At 45.1% G+C, this 15,314-nt stretch overlaps 1 protein-coding gene across 1 annotated transcript in view; it reads right to left on the bottom strand.

Annotated features, from left to right (window-relative positions):
• Positions 1–14,927, bottom strand: part of BEND4 (BEN domain containing 4) — a gene marked incomplete at its 5' end in the record, with an annotated part of 30,658 nt that extends 15,731 nt beyond the window's left edge. Inside the window, 2 exons of the mRNA XM_082759071.1 lie at positions 6,781–7,347; positions 14,540–14,927. Coding sequence (XP_082615197.1) covers positions 6,781–7,347; positions 14,540–14,927 — 955 coding nt within the window. The remainder of the gene's footprint in view (positions 1–6,780; positions 7,348–14,539) is intronic.
• Between the last annotated feature and the right edge of the window lie 387 nt (positions 14,928–15,314).

Below are 15,314 nucleotides of genomic sequence, written 5' to 3'. Positions count from 1 at the left end.
GAAATGAAAAATATTTCTCCCTGTACAGTGTTGTTGTTTGGTGGTATGACTGTGTCATTTTACTCCAGTGTCAGCTCACAAATATTCAACGAGCAGTTGCACATTACCACCAAAAAACACCACTTCCCCTTGATAATCACCCAGTACTGTTACCAGAACCCTATTTTTTTCCCTTTAATTTCCTAGGGAAAGAATGCTTCCTCCACAGATGGCTCCAGATTTAAATTACTAATTTTCTACTGCTCCTAACCTCTGCTTTTTATTCACTACCACCAACTTCCCCTTTACCCCGTTTGTTATGTTTCTAACTGTGCTTTGTGTTCCCTCTAAGGTGGTTGTTTCTGCAACCAGCATGAATCTCTGTCTCCTAGATAATCTTTGGGGACCTTCAATGAAGCGTTTTTAATGTTTCCCAATTATCACCCACTCTTTCCTACCTTCAACTCTGATAATTCTTGTTGGTTCTGTGAAACCAAACTTTTATGAAATGCCAGGGGTATTTTATTATTGGTTTGGGCTGCACTCTTTCTGCTCGTAATAAATCTTATCAAGTCACCATCACTTGTACTGGTATCTGCCAAAACGAGGGCTCTCATTTCGCCTCTCCAAAATGTGGTTTCCAGTGTAAGCCACTGCAGGTGGAGCTCTGACCCCCCCAAGTAAGCAGGCGGCAAGAAATCTGGTTATTCTGTTGCTTAATGAGACGTGGTGGTCTGTAACTGACACTAGCTAGCGATCCTCCCGGTGCCTCGCAGAGCAGAACGCGGATTCGAGCATCCAAGCCCATTTACTTCTGAGCTGCCAGGGAGGAGGAGAGCCAGGAAGCGTGCACATGCACATCCATCCCGCTCCGAATGGCAGCTGTTCGTTAAGGCTCTCTCAGCATCGCAATGCGTCCTCCTTCGCTTGACCTTGAGTCATTCTTCACTTGGGAGTTCATTTCAGGGCATTTCCAAATTGATGCTCGACTGTCAAAAAGACGTGACATATGATATGGGACCTGCTGGCAGGGTGAATTTCTTATCGCATTCACTGAGCCCCTTCCCTGCCTGAGATTTGGACAAGTGTGCAGTCTAACACGGCTTGTATCACTTTAGCTCATACACTCATTTATTTCAATAGCAAGCTGAAAGCTGCATGGACAGGCTGCAAAGAGATTTTGGGGTGCGTTGAGCTGGAAAAAGAGGGGCAAGGAGAGATGGGGGTTAGCAGCGAGTATCTGATCTCGGTGCTCAAAACCTGGCAAATTTGGATTCTTGTAATTGGATGGCAAAATAAAAGCAGCACACATTTTTAGCGAGAGCAGCCAGCAGAAAGCCAAGAGCCGAAGAATCAATATTACACGCACAAAGGCGTTAAAGATTGGCTGAACTGACCCATCGCTGCTGCCGAAAGCAGGGAAAGGAGAAAAAAGAGATAGCAAATATCCTGTTACTTCTAAAATCTCTCTCGGTTGTGCTTTCCAGGTGGAGTGGAAAACCATGTTACTTCTGTAAATTTGAATCTGAAAAGGCATTTAATTTCTCTTATTTTTCTTTTGGAGAAAGATTTCTACCAGAAAGAAGAATGTGCCCCTTTCCAACCTCCTCTGGCTTTTATTTTTGCCTGTGCTTCTTCCCCTTCCTTCTCCTTAGTGGATCTGTCTCTTCTTCAAGCCTCAGTCTCAACTGTAAACTCTTCAGGACCAGGACCTCACCTATAAAACACTACACATCTGAACCACTAATGAATAACAGTGAAACCAAGGAGCCCCCGATGAGCAGGGACAGCAGTTTGTGTCACTAAATACTAAAGGCGACCTGCAAAACCCAAACCGAAGCCCAGACAGGTCAACCACAACTCCCTGCAAAATGGCAAAAAAGATAAAACCTTGCCCATGCAAATCCTTATGTTTTTTTTTACAAGGGCAAACCTTACTCTGAAGGGGACAAAAAAAAACAACAACATGATAAAGCCTTGGTCTGCTGCATTTAGATGTTTTTGAGCTCAGGCTGGTTGAGCTGCAGCAGGCAGATTCAAAGGGGCTCTCTTGCAGAAGAGTTCTGGTAAAGCTGGCAGTGGCTGCACTCAAGGCTCGCCTACTAAGGGAACCTCACACTTTGAAGCTGAACAGGCCAGAGATCAGACCAAAACATCCCGAACATCAAGGGAAACCAAGGAACTGGTTAAACGCGAACATCGAGAAAAAAGGACAACAAAAAAAGACATGAAAAAGCGTTCGTCATAACCCTTGATGGCTGCTTTATCTGTGCTGTTGCTGTAGTAGAGTCTTTGGAAATGCGATGCTCTGAAAGTATAAAGGAGACAGGATTTGTAGGGAAAAGTAATATCTTTTATTAGATCATTCGACATAGTCAGGAAAAAAAAAAGTCAAGCCCTGGGCACACAAAACGTTCTGGAAAACTTGTCTGACTTTTTCAATTACACTGATATTAACTCTACCTGCAAATCCCGCTTTGCTTTGGCTACTTCCAGCTGCCACCAGCATCTTCTCCTTACGTTATCACCTCTACTTTTGACATTTTTTTTTCATCCTTGTTCTTCCTCCTTTCGCTGAAACATTTTTTGCTGCTGGGCCAACGAGGCAAGAATAATTACTGTATTTATCACACGTCGCTTCATCTTACTTGTATCTTTATACTACTTTCAGGCTGGTTTGCCTGAAATTGTGCAGCAAAGCATAGAGTACTGGGGGCAAACCTTCACACACAACTCCAGGCCTTTGCTTTGACCACCCACAAATATTTCCTCCTTTTTAGGCTGAAAGCTGTGAGAAAATCTGACTGACAACAGCAAAGAATGGCGTAATGTTCTTTCAAATTATACGGTCTAGATCCAGGTCTTACGTGCAGTTTCACAAATAAGTCTTTAATTTAACTTTTGGGAATGGATGGCAGCCCTGGCAATTTTTATACAGAGCAAAAAGATTACACCACATTTTTCCCCTCATATAGATGGATTTACTCGGTTCTTTATGGTCTCAGAACCTTAGAGAGATAACGGCAGGTTTGCCAAAGTCCCTCCAGGAATTACCTAATCTTTCTAAAATTGTTTTCCAAAATAAGACAACACACCGCATAAAAACCTTTTTTTTTCACTTGAACTCTAAACTGAAAGTGTTCAGATAATGCTTTTGCCTAAAAAAACAAAACAAAACAGGGGAACTGCACAAATTGCAAGACATCACATCACTCCAAACAAAAGCACCGAAATAAGAGTTTCTCTTTATATATTCCATAGCTGAAACAATTAAGATTTCATACAAATTTAGATATTGTTTCAGTCAAATCAAATGGGTATTTTTTTTTAGAAAAAAAACAACACCACCACCAACAAACAAAATATAAGCAATATTTCTCCCATGTAATCATTTTCTTCCAGTGGTGATCTGCCAAACGGATGATGCTAGGCTATGGGTAAAAAGATCTTAAGGTACTGGAGGGCTCCTACAGCAACAGGACCACAGGGCTGAAAACAGAAAAAATCTTATTTTCTGTGTCCAAAAGGTACAGGAATGTATGTTTTCTGTAAAATCTGTTAAAAAAAACACAAAAGTTATCGCCTTCAGATTTGCTGAGGAAACACTCTTCCCTTCCTGGCCGCCTTTTTGTGAGCAATGCAAATGCTCCGCAGAGCTCCAGTCAGAGATGTGCAGGGGCAGGTATTTTTAGAACACAAACTCTCATGGATTTTGAAAGGCTCTTTGCATATGGAAAGTAAAGAGAAAAAAAATGCAAAGTATTTCAGGAAAAGGATAAAATGATTCATCGACAGTTATAGAACAGAAGGGATGGGCTGGTGCTTTTATCTTCTGTTTACAGAGTTGCTCATGTGAGCCTCAGCCCCTGTGCTGTGGGGACCGTGTGTACCTCGTGTGTACCTCCCACCGCTCCCCCGGGCTCCCCAAAAAAGCCTGACACAGCAACTGGAGCCCAGTTTGCTCACTGCTGAAAGGGCTAAGTCAACACCAAGTCAATACAGCACTCAGTCAGTGGCCTGGCGGGACAGTATGGCGGCCTCCACGCTAACCTAGTTGCCTTCACAGAGGTTTTTCTCTGCACTCATTGTCTTGCTTGGTGTGTTGGACACTCAGAATGAGATGAATAAAGGAGCAGGGAAGAAAGCTGGTGTTCCAAAATGCCTCTGATGTGACAGATGGTGGCAAACACCACTGAAATCCTCTGAAGAGGGCCTTCTGGATCCCACCTGAGGCGTGCAATGGCTTGATCGGCAAAAGTGCTCTGGGTGCAGCCTCTGCCTATGTACAGTTGGGCATTTCAAGCCACAGGACAATTTCTGTCACCTGCTTTGGTAGCTTAACCTCACTGGAGCAAAACCAGCACCTGAGACAAAAATAATCAGACGTTGCCTGGAGTTGATTAAACTCACCCAGTGGAGGCCCAGACCTTGTGCCAGAATCAGATGGGGCTTTCTGTGGTTCTTAATGTTTCCTCCAACACTTGGGACACCTCAGGCCTATCTGCATGTGTCACCCAGACAACAACAGAGGCATTTGATGATCATTTTATGTTGGTGAAGTCATACGTCCTTGCACATTTAAGGTTTTCTGCCTCCTTTGATACACCACTAACAAGGCATTTCATTATTGCTGGGGGGTGAGAAAAGCCTACATTTATGTAACTTTCCTCTATTTTAAAGTGAGAAGGATAACTGTGATGACCCAGGGGAGAAGCAGATGCTTAGCCTGGCATTAATCCTGGCACAACACAGGAAAATGCAATGAAAATTCAACTGACAAAGAACTAAGGAGTATGAATGTAATTAATGCCAGTCAAAATGGTTTCTGCAAGGTGGATCTTGTCAGATTAACCTGATGGCCATTCTTTGATGAGATTACAGGTTTGACTGAAAAAGTTTGGTTAAACAGGTATAAAATACCCAGACCCCTGAAGGATGTTTAACTTACTACCATGTGTTATCTGACTGCAAAGCAGCAACATACAACATCAGTAGACTGTGACACACATTGATTAAGAAACTGCTGCTGACATCTCAAGTATTTGTCATTGGGGGAATCATCATGAATAGATGTGTTTCTAGCAGGGCTCTACAGGGACTGATAGCAGCCTCAACAACATTCAACATTACTAACCAGGATCGGGAAGTTAATTTAAAAACAATCGAAAAAATTCTAGATGATACAGAAATCGACGAAGCAGCAAACAGTGGGAGAACAGGGCAGCCAAAGCAACCTGGATCACTTACTAAATTAATAAAGCCAAACACAAAGTAGGTATGGGTAGGAAGAAATGCACACAGAAGGAAAAGCTGCCTTCTGGGAGCTGTTTCAGGGGAACAGAGACTATCTGCCTTTCGTCAGACAGATATGAACATATTGTACTAATTTCCACTGCTCAAATTTTAAAGAAATGAGCAGAGGGGAGTAAAGAGCTACAAAGACAGATTCAACTCATTTTGGTAGTTTTGGTAGCTTTCCCTTTGTCAAATGGTGTTTCAATGTGATGTACAAATCACTACTAAAGCCATTAAAATTTTATGAGTTATGGTGACTAAATTTTGAGAGGAGTATGGGGAAGTATTCTAAATTTTGAGTTTTCTCTGTCCTGACAAGTGTTGGTTATGGGATTTGCTTGTACCACCAAAGGACCAATACACAAAAGGAAAAGACAAGACAAATAATTAATAATACTTCACTGATAGCTGGGGAGAATAATGGAAACTACAGCTCCTTTCCTGATTGCTTTTTGCTCAGATTTTGAAACTGCATCTACATATTCGGGCAGTAGTTGGCTTCTGGTTTCTAACTTTCTGCATAGTTAGCAGGTTTGGAGTATTTTCTCTCTTGCTGACTGTGCTAAATTATCTGTACCTTCTTGCCATTTAGGGATTAGTTTAATGAACTTTGCATGGATCTACCCTCAGCACTGCAAAGTTTAGCTAGCGAAGTTGTATCTCCCTAGCATTTATACATGTTGGAAAAGAAGTGTGTTTTATACAAATTTTCTTTGCTAGCCTCCAATTTGCTTTTACTATCACTATTTGAGGTGCATTTTTGCCTGTGCTTAAAGTTTAGAGGATATGGGTTTAAGATACTTTGTTCTCATCTGATACCACTCTTGAAGTACCTCAGTGCATTGTAACGGTGAGAAATTCTAAATTAAAAGGGGAATGAAAAGCATTTCACAGTGGGGTTTTCTGTTGGATAAGGTTTTTCTGTCTAATTCCCCTCCTCCAGCGCTAGGTATCACTGCAATGGAGAAGTTGTTACCAAGTTTTGTTTTCAGGTTTTATTGGAAGATGAATGGGAGGAGATGTATTTATGCTTCTCGCTGAGCTAAGAGCAATTTAAGAGATACTGTTCAAGATAAAAGCTAAATCCATTTCATTAGAAGTATGGACATAACTTTGAATAGTTTCTTTAAGTAACCAAAATAGGAGCCCCAGAAGGGAATTAGGTTTCATAAACTGCAGCATCACTTACAGAACAACACAGGTAATTAGGTATAAAAGCATATGGTTGAAATTACCATGACAAACCACCTGACGTTTGGAATTTGGGATTGCAAGTACATCCCATCCTGAACACTGCTCATTAGCCTAGAACTCACAGTTCACATAGACAAGTATCAGCAGGTAATTTTTCAGTGGGAACAGCTATGGGAATTTTGGATGAAGACAAATGCCAGCGTTTGATAACTATGACTGCAACCTCAAAAACCAACCCGAACTTAAAACAAATTACTGCTCAAACTACTTTTATCACTGACTGGAAATATTACGTGGCAGGGGATTGTTTACCTGGAATGCTCTCCAGTTTTCTGCGAAGCTCCTCATTTTCTTGTTGCAATGAAATTACCTCCTGTTCTAGCTCTTGACACCGAGGGCAGTAACCTTCTTCCTCTTCCTCCTCTTCCTCCTCTGGAAGTGTAGAAGACGATGGGTGACCATGAGATTCAGAAGTTGCTGGAGATGTCCATCCACCTAAAGTGTGCACTGGAGAGGTTGAAAGCGGATCCACATCTGCCAAATGGCTAAAATCATTTACTGACGAGGTGTTCTGAGAAGGGAAGCTCCCAGAAAGCAAATAGTTCTGAAGGGAATCAGTAAAAACTCTCAGAAAGGCTGAGGTTTGTTGTTTCTTTTGCATATACTGCATCTCTATGTCTAAAATGTCTGACGTCTGACTATGGACCATTTTCCCAAGCTGACATTGCTCTTGTCTTTCACTATAATTTGGGTTTTCCTGCTTTATACAAGAAATCATGGACTGAGAGTGATTGTTGTCCAGTAGTTTTCCACCACAATTTAATAGACTTAGAACCCGGCTGCATTGTTGGGCAAAGGCATCCAGAATCATTCGACTCTCTGAAACAAAAGAAAAGATGAATCACAGAAACCTAACGCAGAAGGTTATGCCAGGCAGCAGCAGCAGCTAGATGAACGTACACAACCATTTACAGTAGCATGCATTTTATTTCTGAACACATTAAAATTATGGCTTCTGCTTTAATACTTCTGCAACACTGTGATTTAAAACAATCCTGACTTTGCTTCTATTTTGAGAGTGCCCTTGTGCCCTTGCTGTTAATCAGAAATGCATTGTGATGATAGTCACCGCTTCGTGCCATGTTCTTTCAGAGGGATTAAGGCAGGGAAATGGGGAAGAAAATACAAATTCCACTCAATTTGCCACAAGTAAAAGTTCAAGGAAGTATTTCTTTTGAAGCATATTTCAAGCCGCTGGTGGGTATGGCCTGTGCGTATTTGCAGGACATTGTGCTACACCTTCTTCCTACGCCCTGTTCCTCCCTGACAAGGCTTCCGAGCTTCATTTTTTCTCCTTTTCATCTTTGCTGCACTTGCTTGACATTGGGCCTGGACCACCTCCCATGACCCAAACCAATTTTATGGGCTTTGTTTCTGTTCCTTTGTGTTCCAAATACGTCAGGAGTAATAGGCACAAAAACCTCTTAAAGGCATCGAATGTATAGCATGAAGCTCCCCTGGTCTGAGGATCAATGCTTTGTCTCCTGGCTTCCTATGAGCTTGTGTGCAGGCCACTACCATGCCATGTGGTTGTGGGGCTGTGCAGCAGGTTTTGGGGGCAGCAGCTGGGTTTTGGAGACAGGATAAGCGCGCCACGCCGTACCTGGTCAGACCTACCCTGGCTGACAGGAGGTGTCAATGGTCTAAACCTCAGTAATAGTAGGATGGTTTACTGCTGCAGTGCCTGTCTATGCAGAGTCAAGCTGCCCTAACAGTGCTTGGACCACACATAAAATGACCCAGACGTTTGGCTCTGACTTATGGTATAACCTGTCAGGTTCCCCGATGACAATAATGACTTTAAAAAAAACCTCATTTATGGCTTACTCATAGCTGAGTTCCTCTAGGTGCCTAACATTTTGCATGAAATAAATAAATAAATAAATAAGTGGTAGATTTAAGTGCTGCCAAATTTGGAGAGCTCTTCTCAGACAGGCTTGACTTTTAGAAAGTGACAAACGCGTTCCCTTTTTCAAAAGGCAGCCTGCTACAGATGCAAGAAACTAAGCACCCCAAACCTTCATTTAACTTAACCTTATCACTAGAGATGAAACGCGTACCCTCATCACACTGATACAGTGTAAAGACCAGAAACCTTCAGAATTCAGTCCGTTAAGAGGTGGTACTTCTCACGGTACTTCTCCGTGAGCCAGGAGATACGCTTCCTGGTGGAAAACCTACATCATCCCAAGGTTAGTACAGCTGTCCTGAAGCATATCTGAAATGACACTAATTTGGATTTTTACCATTCTCCAGCTGTCTATAAAGAGGAAAAGGGCTGGGGCAGCATACAAATGCTCTACGTCTTGAATGCAGCTGGAGGAGACAACCCGAGGACATCGCCTTCTGAGGTAAGAGGTAAGAACAAGGATGTGAAATGGGACAGAAGAAGGGAAGGTGCAGTGCTGGGCTATGAGGTGGCCAGGGATAAGCCGAGAGAGACCAGCAGCCTGGGAAGGACTGGGGGGCCCTGAGACCACTTAAAGCAGCCCTGCAATCTCCTCCTGTGCCAGCGAGTCACACCGCACCCTCGGTTCCTACATGGGCTCCACTCACCAAGCAGGACAGATCCCTCTGACACATCTCTTTATGATCAAAAATGCAAACTAATGTGCTCCATCCATATTGCAAAAGCAGAGTGGGTGCCAGCACCGGGCAGCGACTACTTGGCTCCTGCAGCAGCAGGGGCTTGGTAGCCTCCATACCCGTCATCACTTCTTCCCCTTCGTGTTTCAAAACATGTTTCAAAAGCATGGAGCCCTGGCATCACTGCATCTTTCCAACTGGGAGCTACCGACAAAACAAAAGGAGACCAAGAAACGAAACTATCCCTGACAACCTCGAGTTGTGCTTTCTGTGCCTCATGTCTTTACTTCACACATTTTCCCTTTAAAAATATGAGAGGATGATATCGATTGGAACTTTGCAATCCTACTACAGAGCAGTTTTTCATTCATTTTAATCCTATAATCCGATTCCAAACCTGAAGTCATATTTACTGTTTGTATTTTAATCATTATGGTCCCTGTTGAGAAAACAGTTACTCATTTTTTTTGCATCTCCTTGTTGCAAGGGGACAAAATATGAATGAAACAACTGAAAAGGGATTAGATTAGTTTAAGAGATGTTATGCTAATATTATGGTTTCTGCTAAAATATGGCAAAAAGTAACCTGACATTTCAAATACCAGTTTTGAAGAATGCTCTAATACACACTACCATCAGTAAAGATAAAATTAATGATTAGTTTTGTTGTAAAATTCAATGCATTATGCACATTCACTGTGATAATGGCTTAAAATGCAACTGAGATTTTATACCAAAATGACAGCATTGATTTAATCTTCAGTTCAGTATCAGATCTACTACAAAGGCACAATAACAGCAATTACTATTTTTCTTCTTAACTTTAACCCATACTCGAAGATATAAAAAGGAGAGCCGTGACTAGGCAGGGTTATTCTGCAGTGCTAGCACAAGGATTCGGAGATGCTTTCTGTGGGTACCACTGGGCAGCAACAGGGAGGGATGCTCTTGGCATACGTTCTGGACACATTCTGGCTGAAGCGTGTACCACTGAGAAGTGGCTGGTACACCAGGAACAGCACACGTACCCATGCTCTGAACAACCCTGAATGAGAACGATAACTATGGTTATTTCTTGTGATGGAGAAAAAATAAAAACAAATGCTGCCCATTTAGCATTTATTGTGGAGCTCGGGATTTCAGCTTTTACAGAGTGACTGCAATTAGAAATGCAAGCAGTGTGCAATGTCTAATCGCTAAGAAATGACAAAAAATTATTTTTATGTGAACACTACTGAATAATCACTGATCTAGGGTTCTTAATTGATTTAACGTAATGTATATATTTTTTAGGAAAGCAAGATTCTCTTGAAATGACTGTACCAGACTGAAATAGTGTAAACCGTTTATTAAATTCTTATTGTGACATTCCTCTTCCTTATTATGATGCTCACCAACCATGTAATTCTAATGTGTCAGCCCCTGCGCAGTCTTTAGCCTTACAGAACTTGTACTGACTTTAACCCCAATTGTGCCTGAAGGTGGACTTGCCAGATTAGGCCCATCAAGTGCCAACAGATCGTGATTAACTTGCTAAAAGCGTAAGCAGTTTGAACCAGGCAGTTTCCTTTGAGTGTGCCAGCAATCAGATGTCAACACATGGCAGATCAGGTACCAGCTCCCAGATACAGCTTTCATCTTTACCTCTCGCTGCTGCTGAAATAGGAGGTTTCTTGGCTATCCAACTGCCAGACCAAAACCAAGGTTTTAGTAGGAGCAAATGTCTGAAACTCAACCTGATGAATTACATGGATGTATCTGAAAAAGCTGGTGGGTATAAATCATGTTTCACTACACCTGAAGATCTTTTCAATACTAAGCCTAGAAAGCTTTACTAATAAAGCATCGTGCTGGGTTTCAGTGGATCAGGATTTAGGTGTTGCTTTTTCCGTATCTTCCTTTTTGACCTCGGTCAGATGGTCCAAAGAGATGTCTTTGTAACTATTGAGGGGGTCTGAATACCATACGTTCTCCCCTTTATGAATTTTCACTAAGATTTGAAGATCCAAGTTCCTTAACAGTAATCTCACCTTTCACCTTGCAGTGTTTCAGATTTTTCTCTCTCCATTTGTTGTATTATTGTATTATTATTGCTTTAGATTCCAGGGTAGCATCTTTGTACCCCCAAATAGCTTTGCCCTTGTATATAAACCTTTACATTACATGTTGAGATACAAACCCTGCTGCAAATGCCCAAGTCACAAAATCAAGAGCATCTGACACCCCAACTAAGGGATGCTTTTTGTGGGTGTTCTGCATGAAGACACTCCAGCAGATGAAGATTACACATGTCTGGCCATTTCAAAACTGATCTGTCTACTCCAGATAAGTGTTTCCAACTTCTTGGTTAAGGGCAAGATGATGATCTTCATCTATCTTCTCTATTCTCATAAAAAAAATCTGTCTGGACATGATAGAACTTGCTTAATTGGTCTCGTTAAACATGCCAAGCTCTTAGCACTGGGATGACACCTCTAAGACAGCTCTGCTCATCTTTTTTTTGCTTTCAAGTAAGCAAGGCACAGCGTAAGGTCTACATCATGCTATCCCTAAGAAAAGGAGTTGTTTTTTGGAGACTGTGATACAGCTTAATGTAAATGCTACCAAAGACAAAGACACGTTATTTGGATTATTTTCAGGGTATGAAAAGAGACTAATAAACAACTCATAATCTAAAGGAGAAAATGTGTCTAAAGGAGACCATGTCTTGAATGTGCATGAGTGGCTTACTCTGCATAGCAGCAGTCACTGTTTGCTGGAGAAGAGGGAAGGGTTGTGCAGCACAGCTCCACATTTCTCACTGTGAGACGACATTTCTCAGGCTGCGAGATGGGATCTGAAGCTAGATTCTTCTTGATGACAATGCAGGGTGACCCCCTGCTCCTCTTCCTTCCCACAGCCCCTCTCCCTGCCAGTATTCTGGAGTCTGGTGGCCAGGGCAGTCTCTCAGAGGACTGAAGATGATGCCATTAATTCTTGGCATGAGCTCTAGCCATTAGGAAATGCTTCGAAACATGGTAGCATCCCTACTCCTCCCCTTGTGGCCGTGTTTTAAGTGCCCACTCTCAAAAGCAAACTTGGTGCTCTGAATCCCCAGGTGCCAGAAACATCATGCCTAAAGATCAAGAATCAATGCATCAAGTGTTCAAGTTGCTAGTCTGGAGTTAGACGTCCCAGGGATGGGGCTTTGCCAGCCAGCTTGCTCGCTGTGGCCTGCACATGTCAAGTACCAGCAAAAAGAAGGGAACCACTGAAACAGGTGTCCCCACAGAAGCGTGATCTGCAGCCCTCTACCATTTAATTCAAGGAAGCCTCTGCCATGTGCTATGGCTGAGCCAAGTGGGAAAACCCTGCAAGCCACCAGTAGCAACTGTCAGCCTTCTGCAGAGCAACAGCAGGCAGCACACAACTGGTGGTAACAACCTGTACAGAATTCCACATCTGCACACCATAGCAAGTTTTTGGTTTGCATTCTTCAGTTTCGCCTGATTCGCTTGGTAGCCATGTCTCAGCTATAAGAAGGGTATGTTGGGATCTACAGAGAAGCCCAGATGCACAGGTGGTGGGGCAGGGACTGCAAAGAACTTCAGTGCACAAAACCTGACACTCCTTAACTATCTTTTTCAGCACTGACTGAAATCAGTGACAAACTCTGAAGCCAGCCCTAGCTCCTCGTTAGCACAGTCCACAGAGGTAGGAGAAAGTCCAAACTTCTGCTCATCAAAGCCCAGCGGGCTTTGCTGTGAATATGGCCTCATATATCATCTACCAGACAGCTGAATGTCTTCCATGGCGTAATCTGCTTCTGCGAAGAAATGTAGGTGTCACATTTATCAGCAGCATTTTGATTGTGGGCCACAAAAATACTGAAATAACAGCATTCGGGCATTTAAAATAAGCAGTAGTTTCAAGAAAAAAAAAAGGCAAATATGACCTTCTGCTATGGATCCTGGGACCGCTCATCAGAGCAGCGAATTTTCAGACTGATCTATTCAAGTATTAAACTTTTTTGGTAAAGTGCACGAATTATTTGTAACAAGACACGACAAATTCATCCCATACACGGCTGCTTGTGAGTGAAAACACACATTAAAACATAGCCATATATCCTATTAACTAGCATATCGCCCTGTTTAGTAAAGAAATGTCATCACATTTGTTACAAAGGCAAACAGCAACATACCAAAACAGGCTCCAATTTTTCTAAATAAATAAATCAATGATGTGTCAAAAATTAACAGATGAGTTAATATACCCGATGTTATCAAAACCAGATGGTGCTTCATAATATTCATCCTGTTCAGTCAAACCCTGAATATATTCCGGACCATCAGTATATAAAATAGGATGCTGCTATTTGTGATGGCAAACAAAAGCAATCATGCCTGCCAAGCACATACTATAACAGGCAGCATTTCAGCTCTGCTAGACAGAAAGTAATTAGAATGCTTTTAATGTCCAAAAGAATGATGCTGATAGGCTGCCACAGATGTGTAGATTTATGAATATTTATATGGTGGTTTATAGCTGACACTTTTATCAGTTGAAGAAGATAAAATATCTGCCTGACTCAAAAGCTTGACAGTCAGGTTAATAAAATCTCATTAAAGAGAATGACCTATGCAATTATATAGGATTTATTGTAATTCATTTTTGATTGTACTCTGCTTAAAGATGCAATTTCCCATTTCCTGATGCCAAATTTAGGTTGCATATCAAGATCTACGTGGTTTTTAACTCTGAGCCATCACCAGGAGAAAGATACGCGCTCGGCATCTCGCTATCTTACACCTTCCAGGAAAAAAAAAGAAAAAAGAAAAAAGAAAAAAAGAGAAAAAACCACCCCAAACCCAACATCTCTATTTCGCTCTCCCGCTCCTCGCCGCGCTTCGTGCCCGGGGAAGCCGCCGCGCCGCTTCCCCCCCGCCTGAACCGCCGCCCCTCCGCCTGCCTCCCCTCTCCATCCCCAGCCTCCCCCTCTCCCCACGGGGACCCCAAAGCCTCCTCCTCTCCCCCCAGACCCCTTCCAAGTGCCGCTTTCCCCCAAAAAACCCCGGAGCTGCCGTGGCTGCACGCCCCCCCCCCCAAGCCGGGCGGCCGCTCGCCCCGTCGAACCGTGAGGAGCGCGCCCGGGACGGCCGGGCAGAGGGGACAGCGGGGCGGACAGACGGACACAGATCGGACAGACGGACACACAGGGCGGACAGACGGACACACAGAGGTGGGGTTAACCCGCTGCCTCCCCCGCTTCAACGCCAACTTTCCTCGGGACCTGCCCCCCCGACGTGCGGCGCTGCGAGCCGGGGGTCCCCCGGCGGTGCTTAGGGGGGGGCTTCCCATCCCTCCTCCCCCTCGGGCGGGCACCCCACAGCCCCCCACAGCCCCCCACAGCCCCGCCGAGCCCGAGGCGAGGAGTTGCGGGTACCTGCGCTCAGCTCCGCGCCGCCGCCCCCCGCTCCCCCCGCCGCCGGCCCCGCCGCCGCCGCCGCCGCTCCCCCCGGCGGGCAGGGGCCGTAGCGGCCCGCGGAGCCCGGTGCCGGCGTGCGGGGGTGCCCGTGGGCGGCGGCGGGGCGTGCGGGCCCGTTGGGGAAGGGCGGGTAGGGCAGCGGCTCGGCGGCGTGCGGGAAGGGCTGCCCCGCGGCGCGCCCCCGGGGCACCTCCACCATCGCGCCGGCTCTCTCGTAGCGCCGTGCCAGCGCCGCCCGCTTGCCGGGGAAGGTCTTGAGGACGCTGTAGGGACCCCGCTGCTTGTAGATTTTGGGGGTGCTGGGCCCCTCCTCCGCCGCCCGCATCTCCTCCTCCTCCTCTTCCATCCTCCTCCTCCTCCTCCTCCTCCTCCTCCTCCTCCTCCTCCTCCCCCGGCCGGGCTGTGGCCGCCACCGCTGCCGCCGCCGCCGCGGCTCGTCTCTGTGGCACGGCGGAGCCCCGGCGCGGCGGGGCGCCGGCCTGATTGACAGGCGGCCGCGCCAATGCCTGGAGGGAGACGGGCGGCGACCGCCGAGTGTTTGGGGCGATCTCTGCTAATGGCAACGGGGCGGGGAGGCGGGACGTGGCGGGGCCGCCCCCGCCCCGGTTCCCCTCACGGAGGGTGCAGGGGGGGCGGCCCGGCTCGACGCGGCCCCTCGCGGCTCGGCCCGGGCCGTCGTGGGCAGACCCTAAAACTTTGTGGGGTTCTCCCCCCCCCCCCCCCCACCGCCATC

The sequence above is a fragment of the Aythya marila genome (genome assembly GCF_965140915.1).
Source record: "Aythya marila genome assembly, chromosome: 4".
In the NCBI taxonomy this organism is placed as follows: domain Eukaryota; kingdom Metazoa; phylum Chordata; class Aves; order Anseriformes; family Anatidae; genus Aythya; species Aythya marila.
The sequence above is the reverse complement of the archived record's forward strand: the minus strand, read 5'-3'. Positions and strand labels throughout refer to the sequence as shown.